The 13,527-nt window shown below is 40.3% G+C and overlaps 1 protein-coding gene across 1 annotated transcript in view; it reads left to right on the top strand.

Moving 5' to 3' along the window:
• PIGN (phosphatidylinositol glycan anchor biosynthesis class N) overlaps positions 1 to 13,527 on the top strand; it is a 710,925-nt gene that overhangs the window by 492,941 nt on the left and 204,457 nt on the right. Inside the window, exon 20 of the mRNA XM_082259251.1 lies at positions 1,277 to 1,385. Coding sequence (XP_082115377.1) covers positions 1,277 to 1,385 — 109 coding nt within the window. The remainder of the gene's footprint in view (positions 1 to 1,276; positions 1,386 to 13,527) is intronic.

Raw genomic sequence — 13,527 nt, 5'->3', positions numbered from 1 at the left:
CAATCATTTTCTCATGAACTGTCTTGTTGAAAAATGTTGCTTCGATCAGTGCACTGCAACCAATCAGCTGCAGTCCTAATCATTGTATTCTGACAAAAGGGAAATCCTGGTCTGAGAAAAAAATGAGACAGTGGGAAGGATTCCTGCATCCACCTCAAATGTGTGGACGGGGTAATCAGTTCAATTCCCTCGTTCTGCACACTGGCTGCAGTATTTAGCCATCTTATCTCTGGTTTTCCTCAGTCATCTTACAAGACAGCCTATGAGAAGACAAACAATAACTCATCAGACCTGGGAGGCACCACCTTCCTGCCTAAAGCCTGATCTTGGGTAGGTAAAAGATCTAACCAATAATGACATATCAATATGGAAACTTTTGATCGTGTACCTGCTTTACAAATTTGCTCTAGGCTGGTATCTTTCTCTGATTCACCAATACAAAAAAAGCATCTGAAATTCAAAAGTCTCTTGTTACATTCAGGTAGGCTAACAGACATATTCTAACATCAAACAGATTTAATACTTTTTCATTATTGTTAGAAGGTCTGTTACAGAATGTTGATGATACAATATCCTGTGTTCTATGGAACATGGACACAACCTTGGGAAGGAACCCAGGGTCAATTTTAAAAATGATGCAGGTATAGCAAAAGATTGGGGTAATGGCATACAATTTTAAGAAAGCCAAAACAAGTTTTCATATAACACTCAAGGTTTAACTAACTGCTTGGAAAGGAAGAATCATTACTACTTAATGGAAGTAAAAATGGTCTTTAAAATGTTTTTAAAGCATGAAACATTCTTAAACTTTCAGATTCCTCTTGCCAAAAAAATGTTTTTGTTTTACTATAGTGGTCAGAATTCTCCATGTCCCCCTTCCTGCGTCCAGTAATTCATTATCATAAAATTTGCTATATTAAAGTGTTATATTAATAAAGATTCCTGTCTGACTGCATTTGTTTAGCTTGGCAAGTTGTAACATTTAATGCCTAGAAAGTAGGCCAGGTTAGTCAAATACAATATTGTCACAGAGTCCTCAATGTTTATGCAAGGCTGTACATGAGAGTTAGCAAAAGACCAGAAAAAGACTGCAAAATTTTCAAATCCTGCTCTTTCTGACACAGGGTATGTTTCTATTGGAGCACTATTTATTAATGCAGTAAATGCTAATGTTAGATAGGAGCTTGTTCTTAATAAAGAAAACAGGATTTTTTTTAGGTACTGATCAGTGTTTCCTGTGTGTGCTGTCACTGCAATTAACTGTTTGCTTTTATAGATGCTGAGCCTTGCAGTTTCTATATGGATTGTAAACACCACTCACTCCAGCCTAGCTGCCAAGCAAGGATTGCCACTGTTAAACCAGATATTAAGTTGGTCAATAATAGGTATGTGCACACATTTTAATGTATTGTATGTCTGTGTTACTAACAATGACAGCTAATACGATTGCGCCAGATATACAGTATGTTTCTTCATAAACATATATGACTATTATTAATTTTCAGTTTTGTAGACCAAGTTTAATAAACTAGATCAAGCATTTCTTGAATGGTAAATAAATGTTTATTATACAGTAATATTTGTAATAATAAGCAGTTGCCTACCCTTTTCCTCTCTGCATCTGTTTTATGATGTACAGTCAAGTCCAAAACACTTGGGGATTACAAAACAGGCTTCTCACCTTAGCAAGGGAGATTTGGAGGATGGAACTTGCAGCAAGTGTATTACAGATCCCCCGTCTGTAATACACTTGCTGCCATTTCCAGAATTGCAACTGGGTTCCCACAATTAACGCACACAGATAAGGAACAATAACCTTTCACTGGCCCATAACAATTTGAAGAGACCTTAAATCACTGTTCATAACACAGTTATTTTACTCCTAATTCAGACAGCAGATTTTGACATAATAAAAGGTGCGGTAAAATATATATTTTTTTTTTTACCATCTGTAACAGTTACATATATCTGATATGTGTAATCATTTCAGTCATTGCTGCCTGTTACTTCTGATTTTGCATTCTTCTGTGATTGTATATAAAGAACCCTTTGCCACAATTTTCGAAAATCCTGAAGATTTGTATCCTAGAGTTTTTCGTATTTGGTTTGCTTGCTTCTTTTTAATGTGCAAGTAAAACTAAGAAAAATGTATTAATTACTAGCATTTTCTTTTTCAAGATTTACCAGAGCCTTACCTTGATAAAGAAATCAGTCATAAAGACCTACAAATAGATATGTTTAGATAGAGCAGTACTTTATCAGCCAATGCTTGGCGTTTGGTTATTCACCTACTGCTTTTTATGAGGAACGATATGCTAAAGCAGTTATAGAAGGAAACCGGGAAATGCTGTTGTCTATTACTATTTTATTAACATTCTGTATTCTGCTAGAACCTCCTACAAGTTTTCTTGCAAACATGATTACCAATTCTTAATGGATATTTAAGCATATGATAGGGTATTGAATTGGAACAAAACCAGTTTTTTTCAAAGAAACAGCACACTGTGGTTTTATTGATGTCATACCTGACTTGTCTTGTTGTGCTAATGTGCTACATCCAGCACTCAGAATGTATCTTCTTGGAATGATCTTAGGTTCAGAACATTTCAGTTTCAGGTTGAAAAGTTGATGTAGGATGCTTTAGGGAATAAAAAAATCGAATTCTTTGACTACTATCTCTGTTATACAGCTCTTGATGTGTCTAACCCAGCATGCAAAATGTACATTGGCTTACACCACACTTGCCACTTAGTCTAACTAAATTTAGAACTCACCTGACTATGCTAATGGAAAGACTATCCCATTTTATAAACATTATGCCAAATAGGTTTTAACTTGGGACCTTTGACTTAATAGGGATTTTTAGGCATTGACTTCATGTCATTGTTGCTGAATAATATGCTGTTTGTGCTATGATGTTTGGGGTTGCAGATCAGATCCTATTGTTAAACTTATAAGTGTAATTTGCAATCTTTCTAATGATATGTATTATCCCACCTTGTAGTAATGCTGTGTTATGGTAACATAATCTTAATTTGCTGTTATCAGTTTTGTGCCAGACTACCTTCTACACTGGTTATTGTTATACTGTTCATCCATATAGTGTAATATTATTCAATAAAACATTTGTAAATGATAAACAAGGAAATTGTTTAGAAGCTAATGGCTGCAAAATACACTGCTCAAAAAAATAAAGGAACACTTTGAAAACACATCAGATCTCAATGGGGAAAAATATCACGCTATCATCTTTACTGATATGGACTGGGTAATGTGTTAGGAACTAAAGGATGCAAGAGGGTTAAATTCAAAGACACCCCAAAAATACCGAAAATCAAAGTGAAAAAAATGAGTTAGCAGGCTAATCCATTTTGCTGAAACTTCATTGCAGCAAGTCAAAATGGTACTCAGTAGCTTGTATGACCCCACATAATGCTCCCAACAGATCATGTCTTGGGGTATTTCAACTCAGATTTGGACCAGGGCATCACTGAGCTCCTGAACATGCTGAGGTGCAACCTGGTGGTGCCAGATGAACCAAAACATAATGTCCCAGAGATGTTCTATTGGATTTAGCTCAGGCGAGCATGGAGACCGTTCCTTGGTATTAATTCCTTCATCATCCAAGAACTGGCTGCATGTTCTCGCCACATGAGGCCGGGCATTGTCATGCATCGTGAGGAACCCAGGACCCACTGCACCAGCGTAGAGTCTGACAATGGGTCCAAAGATTTCATCCCAATACCTAATGGCAGTCAATGTGCCATTGTCTAGCGTGTATGTTCCTCCATGGATATGCCTCCCCAGACCATCACACCCACCACCAAAAACCGGTCATGCTGAACAATGTTACAGGCAGCATAATGTTCTCAATGGCTTCTCCAGACCCTTTCACATCTGTCACATGTGCTCAGGGTGAACCTGTTCTCATCTGCGAAAAAGCACAGGGCACCAGTGGCGGACCTGCCAATTCTGGTGTTCATTGGCAAATGCCAATCAAGCTCCACAGTGCCAGGCAGTGAGCACAGCACAGGACCTACTAGAGGACATTGGGCCCTCAGGCCACCCTCATGAAGTCTGTTTCTGATTGTTTGGTAAGAGACATTCACACCAGTGGCCTACTAGAGGGGATTTTGTAGGGTTCTGGCAGTGCTCATCCTGTTCTTCCCTGCCCAAAGAAGCAGATACCGGTCCTGCTGATGGGTTAAGGACCTTCTTTGGCCCTGTCCAGCTCTCCTAGAGTAACTGTCTGTCACCTGGAATCTCCTCCATGCTCATGCTCTTGAGACTGTGGTGGGAGACACAGAAAATCTCCAGGTATTGGCTCATGCTACCAGTAGTGACACTGACCCTAGCCAAATGCAAAACTAGTGATAAACAGAAAAGATGAGTAGGGAAAAAAATCTTCAGTGGCCTCCACCTGTAACCATTCTGTTTTGGGAGTTGCCTCATTGTTGCCCACCTAGTGCCCCAGTTGTTCATTTTATTACCACCAAAGCAACTGAAACTGATTAACAACCTCCTCTGCTACATAACTGACCAGCTCAATATTCTAGGAGTTTAATTGACTTGATGCTATACTCTGATTAAAAAATATTTCTTTAATTTTTTTGAGCAGTGTATTTTTATGCTAATGTTTTAATTTTTCATAAGGTTTGCTGCGATTACTGTAGCTGCTGACTTTTAATAAAAATCCATGGTCCATCGCCATGCTCACCCAAACTGGTTCTTTCCTGATCTTCAGGTCCCTGACGCTGGCATATTTACTGTGGGCAGCTGGCTGTGATCCCTTGCGGCTTCACAGCCGATTGCCCACTGTGCATGTGCGAGCAGCGCTGTGCTTTGTGAATGGTTCTGCAGGCAGCCGTTTGGGACCTGTGACATGCCCCAGAACGTTTTGGGGGGAGAACTTAAGATGGATTGCTGTGTTGGAAATGGGAGCTGGTAGCTGTCAAAAGTAGGTACCAGCCCCCCCTTAAAAAAAGTGCCAAAAACAGAAGTGGGAGGGGGCAGAAACTTCCCCTTCAGGGTAAAGTTCTGCTGTAAGGAGCAGAGAAGAGCAATAGAGGTGTTCCATAGTCCTAAAATACTTCCTGCCCTAGGGTGATAACACTTTTCCATAGATAAAGTATGGCGAGTGGGCTTTGTCACCCTGGGACAGAAAGTCTGCTACTTGTAAGATCACCAGGTGAAAATAATGGTAAAATGCAGGGAAATAAGCAAACGAATGTAGCCATCACAACTAAGTACTGGCAAGCTGCATAATGTCAAACTTCTGTTTTTGGGTTTAGAGTCCCTCAAAACTACATCCACACCTTAGACTCTTTGGCGGCAATTGTATTTGATTATTTTTTAATATTATTAGGCTGTAGTTATTTTGCAAGTACTTATGAATAATGGTGAGCCTTCACAAGTAGTTCTAGTATATAGGGAAACTTTGGATTCCGCCTGCTTGTGAGCAAGGATGGTTGGGACATCCATTAGCACATGAACAACATCACTGATTTGGAATAGAGCCCTGGAGGAACCATATGGGATACATCTTTTCCCAGGCCCTCAATGGATGTAGCTTGGGCTGAAGAGCCTCTTGTGTCAGCACTGACAGATTATGGGGTTCTACTCGCTCATCCTGTGCATGCAGAGCATTTTTAGTGTATGTACAGAGGCCCAAATGTATGGGCATGGCATAATTACACTACTCTTCCTATAGCCTGAAAAAGCATGTGTTTAAAGTAAGCTCATATTGATAGAAATACTGGGACTAACATTGCTTATTTCCTTCTGGAACAGCTAGTTCACTGGCTTTAGTACATTTTAAGTCACTGACCCAGAAGAAGTACGCAGATCAGTGTGTAAATTGTTAGTCTTTTTCTGTAAACTTCTCATGGGTCACTGACTCAAAGTACTTTGAGTCAGTTACACTTTGCACTTTTTGAAATGAATAAATCATTCTTGTTTGTTGACCTTTCTGCAAAGTGTAAAGCAATTTTAGTTTTTAGACATTGCAAAACTTTGTTTCCATAACACATATGAGCATTAACAAAGCGTTGTTCATGTCAGCAAAATACTCTGTACATTTTTACTTGTTTAGTTTAATTTTTTATGGCATTTATGAAATTTCATGTTGTATGGTCTGGGCTCAATTTGCTGCTCTAACATATACAATACATTAGCTATGTAGTTAGTCTGGGTCTAAAAATCTAAAAAAAAAATCATTCAGTAGTATTGCATTATGCACCAGAGATCTGTATATGTGTAGCGTAAAGCCCTGTTAAAGGAACCCTTTCCTTTGCCAATATTTTCAGAATCTGCTGCCAAGAATAAACTGCTCAGCCTAAAATAACTTACTGGTACATAATCAGTGAACAGAAACTGCTTGGTCTGTCCCCTAGCACCCAGCTATTTCCCTTTTGCCTATCTTGCCTCTCACATTGCATGAAAAAAGGGAAACCAGGCTGTCAATCAGCCTTTTCAAGTATACCTCTGCCTCCTTCCCGTGACAGTCAATGTTCTTTGCTGTCCACAGGTTTGTGGGCAAATGACAGGGGTCTGGTGGAACGGTTAGAGATGGGGATGAGGGCTTCATTTTTGACTTTTGACAGAAGACAAACAATTTGCATTTCAGTAACAGCTCTTTTTAATCTGCTTAGGTTGCACATTTTGTAGAATAGAAGAAAGTGTTTTATACAGCTGATAGTGGATTATGAAGGTGTATTTAGAAGCTTAGGGAAAGGTACACTTTACCCACCTAGGCGGTAATCCCGAGCGTGACTCGGGGTGGATTTTTCATTGCAGGATCGGTAACCCCGAGTCACGCTCGGGGTGGATGGGCAGAGAGCGCAGCGGTGTTCTCTTACCTTGTCCTGGCGATCCAGCGATGATCTCTCATTGCTGAGATCGCCAGCCGAGAGTCCCGCCGCTCCTCCGTCCACCGTCGGTGTGATCACTTCCTAGTTCTGTTCCCTGCAGCAGCAATGCTGCATGGGAGCGAAACTAGTGAGGGAAATTAAAAAAAAAAAACGTTGCACAAAACACATTTTATATTATATATATATATATATATATATATATATATATATATATATACGCATATATATATATATATATATATATATATATATATATATATATGCATATATATATATACGCATATATATATATATATATATAAACCGGTATATATATATATATATATATATATATATGCACACACACATATATATATAAAATTATATTATTGATTCAATTATAATTCATGCGTTATATATTTTATATATATATATATATATATATATATGTGTGTATATATATATATATTGTGAGGGATTAGCTCGGTGGTAGGCGTATGGGTGACCCCTTTGGGGGGGTCGGCACACAGGGAGATAGCCGAGGAGTGGTTGAAAACAATAGTTTTTGGTTTATTCTTCAAACAAGTGCATGCAGCAAAAACATCAAAATAAAATAAAACACAAAATAAATCCTGGCCGCTGTGGGCGTCTACCTTCTCACAGCTGGAACCTACCTAAGAAGTCTTCCCAACCTACTGTTGGGCCGACACTGCTGATCCTACAGCAGACACTCAAATGTCCATTTGTTTGCTTTTCACACAGCACAAACATTGTCCATTGAACATGTCCCTTTGTTTTCTTTCACACAGAAACACTTCGTCTTCTCACCTTTGAGACGTCTTCACTCGTTTTTACCCTCCTGAGCGCACACCACTTCAGAAGGTCTTCCCCATGCTCACTCAGCTTTCAGGGGGCACACAGGACTGTCCTCTACCCACATGGCGTCAGGATGCAGCCGTTTGTCTGCCTTCCTCTCCCAGCCCACACGGCGACAGGAGGCAGCCGTCAATAGATTTTCTCTGGACAAATTATAGAGGCCTTGATCTCCTCATTCCGAACAGCTGAATGGTTTTCAACTTCCTGCTGGCTCTCTCTGCAGCCAACACCCTATAGTATCAGTGAACTTTCTAAATCAGGTGGAAATGTATCTCCTTCCTGTGACTACATTCCCAGATTTACCTGACTTCCTGTCACATACCCCCCCCTCTTGTTTCAACCCTAGGGTTGGGACACAGATTTCCAGGCACGCATGTGTCAAGCACTGCTGACTCACTGATAAGCCTCCTAGTATCCTCAAGCTTCCGGGTGAAACTGTTTCTGTCATCTTCATTGACAGATTTCTCATAAATGTCACACAGTTTGTCTCTCATATCATATACACATTCCCTAACTGCATTTTTGGCATCATTTCGCTCCTTCTCAAGTTTGTCTTGCATACAAGTTTGTCCTATCCGCCATGGAGGACCGTGATCCATAGGCAACTCAATTGGGCTAGTCTTAATGTCTTCAACATTCTTAAGACGCCTCTCTCTGCAATCCATAAAGGTTTTCCACAAAACTTTGAGAACCTTTGCTTCACTAAGCTTTGTTCCAAGTAGGGACTCTTGACATCCCTCTGTGACTTGAGTTGCCTCTCCATACAGCTGTACACAATCATTGACTTTTTGTTGTAAAAGGGAATGATCTTCCTTCTTGAGCTTTGCTTGCTCTAAGATGCTGTGCAGAGGATTTTCCAATTGAGACAACAGGCTGTCACACATTTCTTCAAAGTGACCCCTGTTCCTTTTCCCAGAGATATCAATATCATTCACCAAACATTTCATATTCATAGGCAGATCTGAAGCATTTGCACTCATCAACTTCTTAAACTTTTCGCCCTCCTGAGCGAGTCGCAGTAAAGGCCTACTATTTGATTTGATATTCAGTTTATATTTCTTGCCAAACTCTTCACAGAAGTAGCCAACCAGAACATCATCAACTTTCCTTCCACCAACATAGGGGTTAAAGGCAACAACACAGTTGAACCCAGCGATCTGGGTGGTATCCATTATAGACCTCCTCTCTGCATCAGTGAAGAAGCATGGAACTGCAACACATTCTTTTACAGGTTTCTTCAATGCACTTTCTGCTGAACTATTTGACCGCTCAAGGTCACCTAGTTCTTTTTCTCTAGCTGAATTCCACATGGAATGCATCTCAAGATCACGATCAAACTTCTGCCACCCGTCTTTCACCAGTTCCATTTTGGAAACACTCCCTGAAAGGCACTTATTCATTTGCTTCACGTTTTCACCAACAGCCTTAGTTTTCCCCACTAGGTTTTCAGCCTGAACTGAGAAATCATCACATTTCTTACTCAGCTCCTTTGTTTGCTGAAGTTCTAATGATACATTTTCCAATGCTTGAAGTTTTTGAAGGAACGGTTTATTCCAAAGGGGTGATTCAAGCCACATGTCATCACATTTCTGAGGCTCACTCAGGACAGACCCCAAAACACTGATCCTTTTAAAAACTGCATCAGGCACACTATCCCCTCTTTGGGACAGATCCTCTGTTGCCTGGAATTCCTCTTCCAGTTCCTGCAACGGAATCTTCATCTCTTCTACTTGCTGTTCTAAGGCTCGTTTAGACTTTTCTAGCTCCTGAACGCTTTTCTCAACCTCATCCTTGTAGCTGACCACATGTTCCATCTCTGTACATAGCTGCTTGTTAACTCTTTCTAGTTCAGCCTTAGACTCTAGAGCTTCCTCCAAAGAGCGAGCCAAGAACAGGGCTTTGCTCTCGTTATCACGCGCCTCCGCTTCTGCGCGGTCGCGTTCTTCTGCATATTTTGCAGACACAGTCTTCTCTTCACCAAGCATCTGATCAAACTTCTTTTTCACATCTTCAACACACTGTAATGAACCAACGCTTTCTTCCATGCGTTTTTTCATATCCGCTATCTGAGCTTGCAATGTTGCGACTTGCTCTGATAGGTTTTTCTTTTCTTCCGCCTCCTCTTTTAATTGTTCCAGGAAGCCATTTTTCTCATCTTCCATTTGTTTGAGCTTTGTGCTAAAACTCAGCCTTTGACACCTCTCTTCCTGTAAGAGTTCCTGCGTGTCTTGCAGCTGCGATTCCAAGATAGAAAAATCTTCCGCAATTTCTCTAGATTTGCTGTCTGCTTGAGAAAGCTGATTTGTAACATTGTCCAACTCAACCTGCAGTCGGTTTGCCTTCTCTGACAGCTTAGCACACAATCGGTCACCTTCTGACACCTTGACTTGCGATTCCAGAAGCTGTGCCTCTACTTTTTCCCTCTTATGTTCACAATCTCCTTTTCCCTGCATAAGAGCCTTCACCTCATTGGCTAGTTTCTGGGAATGAGACTGTAATTCTGCCACACAGGCTTCTTTCTCCTTTAACTGCTGCTGGAAACGTTGGGCTTCACCTTTCCAACTTTCACAGTCTGCACGTAATTCATCTACCACATTGCTCAAAGTGGTGAGCTCATACACAGTACTCAGTAATTTAGCCTCTCTTTCACTTTTCTCGTTGTCGCTGAGAGACAATGTCGCTTTCAGAGCAACATTCTGTTCCTGCGACTCCTGCAGGTCTATTTTTGTAGCTCCCAAAGACTGAAGACTTTTTTCCAGCTGATTACGCAACTCCAACATATCAGCCATACTTTGCTTCTGCAAAGTCTGAATTTCACTTTCCTTTTCCATGAGGATGGTATCTTTCTCCATTATAGTCTCTCTGCGTTTTTGCAACTCGACCAAAAGAAGAGCAGTGGATTCTTCCCACTGTGACACATGAGACTTGAGTAGTTCATTCGTTTCCTGCAAGTTTCTATGCTCCATTTTAAGCAATTCCAAGGCTTGTTCCTTTTCTTCCATTTTCCGTTGCAAGGCATCCAACTCAGCCCTGCACACATACTCGGTTTCCTCCAAACCGATGGCCTCCATTGGCTGCTGGCGTCTCTGTTTCCAGCCTGCCATGCTCTCTTGATGAGCCTTTTGTTGAGCTGCAAAGCTCCGCTGAAAATCCGCATTTGCCTGCTGTTGAGCTGCATTTGCCTGCTGTTGAGCTGTATTTGATATAATCAGTTGTTTCAACATCTCCTCCATTTTGAGCTTACTTTTCATCTGAGCACACTGCGTCTCCATAGCAGTTTCATCAGTGTTGCTAGGGACAACAACCTTCCTCTTTAGTAGACTCTCTTTAGGCATGGATGGGGCTGGTTCAGACGGTAACATCCCCTCCATCCATAGAATCCGGTCTCTCATTTCATCTATCTTTGCATTTTTCAGGCGTTTGGATCGCCCCATCTTCAATAACTCCACAAATTTTTCACAGTCCAGCAAAAAAAATTTCAGACCACTGTCTCTTTAACACATGTAGTTTTTCTCTCTCTTGCAAGATCTCTTTTCCTGCACACACAGTTTGTGCAGTCACTTGCACCAGACACAACAAAGTTCATCAAAAAATTTTGAGACCCCTGTCTCTTTAAAACACATTTTTTTTTTTTTTCTGTCAGGATCTTCTCTCCTGCACACATAGATTGTGCAATCTCATGCACCAGACAAAGTTCATCAAACATTTGCACTTCCTTGCAGGGATCTTGCTGCTTCTGCCCGCATCCTCCACCATATGTGAGGGATTAGCTCGGTGGTAGGCGTATGGGTGACCCCTTTGGGGGGGTCGGCACACAGGGAGATAGCCGAGGAGTGGTTGAAAACAATAGTTTTTGGTTTATTCTTCAAACAAGTGCATGCAGCAAAAACATCAAAATAAAATAAAACACAAAATAAATCCTGGCCGCTGTGGGCGTCTACCTTCTCACAGCTGGAACCTACCTAAGAAGTCTTCCCAACCTACTGTTGGGCCGACACTGCTGATCCTACAGCAGACACTCAAATGTCCATTTGTTTGCTTTTCACACAGCACAAACATTGTCCATTGAACATGTCCCTTTGTTTTCTTTCACACAGAAACACTTCGTCTTCTCACCTTTGAGACGTCTTCACTCGTTTTTACCCTCCTGAGCGCACACCGCTTCAGAAGGTCTTCCCCATGCTCACTCAGCTTTCAGGGGGCACACAGGACTGTCCTCTACCCACATGGCGTCAGGATGCAGCCGTTTGTCTGCCTTCCTCTCCCAGCCCACACGGCGACAGGAGGCAGCCGTCAATAGATTTTCTCTGGACAAATTATAGAGGCCTTGATCTCCTCATTCCGAACAGCTGAATGGTTTTCAACTTCCTGCTGGCTCTCTCTGCAGCCAACACCCTATAGTATCAGTGAACTTTCTAAATCAGGTGGAAATGTATCTCCTTCCTGTGACTACATTCCCAGATTTACCTGACTTCCTGTCACAATATATATATATATATATATATATATATATATATATATATATATACACACACACACACACACACACACACACACACACATATATCTATACATAATATATAATGCATGAATTATAATCTAATCAATAATATAATTTTATTATATATATTATATATTAAAAAATAAATCAAATTTATCACATCTGGGATGTCTACTAGACTCTTGTTTTGGTCAGGTTTAATTCAGTAATTACTAAGAATTGTAGGCCTATAATACATAACGCCAAATTTCCATGAAAACAATTGTACCGCTTTTGGTATGTAATTCCTGACATAATCATACCGCCAGGGAGGTTAAAGAAAAAAGGGCTTTGTATATAGACAACAAGAGTAAAAAAAAAAGTGTCATTATCGATTCCAGAGTTTCATTTGAGTTTTTTTTATTATGATTGAATTTAAAAAAATAAAAATAATGCGTGAAAAAGAAGAGAGATAAAATAGTTTGTGGATATAGTATACACATCTATATGTTTACAGGAGTTGATAATGTGCAATAATGTCACAGTGTAACTTAAAAGCAGACATGTACACTTCAGGAAAATGTGTGGCTGTCAATATTTCAATATTCATTTTATAAAGTGGATAGCATGTAACTGACACAAGATTACCGTAATTGTAAATAAAAATTGAAAGTGTCATGAAGTGTCATGAAGAAAGTATGGGGCTTCCCATTGTTGGCCTTCTTTAAAAACGCTAGTTGCCTGGCGGTGTTTGACTTTTGAGTCACTTAACTCGAACAAGCATGCTGTAAATGAGCGTCAGAAAATTGCCCTCATCTTTTTACCTCTGGTTCAGCAGCTCAAACGTAATTGAAGCCAAACTATCAGGATTAAAGCCAGGGAGCTATCATCCTCAAAAGATAATCTTTCATGAGTGAGTTATTTTAGGGCCCATTATACCTTGGCGCCTTGTTGCACTGAATTAACTTACACATGTTATTGTGCATCTTTTTTACCTTGTGTTAAGGAAATTCATTACAGTGCAATGAATGGGCTGGGAATGCACCAAATTGTTCCCAAAAAACATAAATGCCCAATTGTTGCAACGCAATGCACGGTAGTAGTTTACTATAGTTACATATGGTATATTTTGCAGTACACTACAGCATATGTCTCTTTTCTTGCATTGGAGTGCCACTAAAACTGAATGCTACCGAAATGTGCTAACGTATTCGCTTAAGCACCAATGTTAAAGTAAAGTGGTTGTAAACTTCAGACATACAAGGTAAAAAAAGCACACCCCTCTATAGTGTGTACTAGCTTGAATCCAAAGCACCAAGTCTG

Source organism: Pelophylax lessonae (genome assembly GCF_965119305.1).
Source record: "Pelophylax lessonae genome assembly, chromosome: 5".
In the NCBI taxonomy this organism is placed as follows: Eukaryota; Metazoa; Chordata; class Amphibia; order Anura; family Ranidae; genus Pelophylax; species Pelophylax lessonae.
Note: the sequence above shows the minus strand (reverse complement) of the source record. Positions and strands in the feature narration are given on the sequence as shown.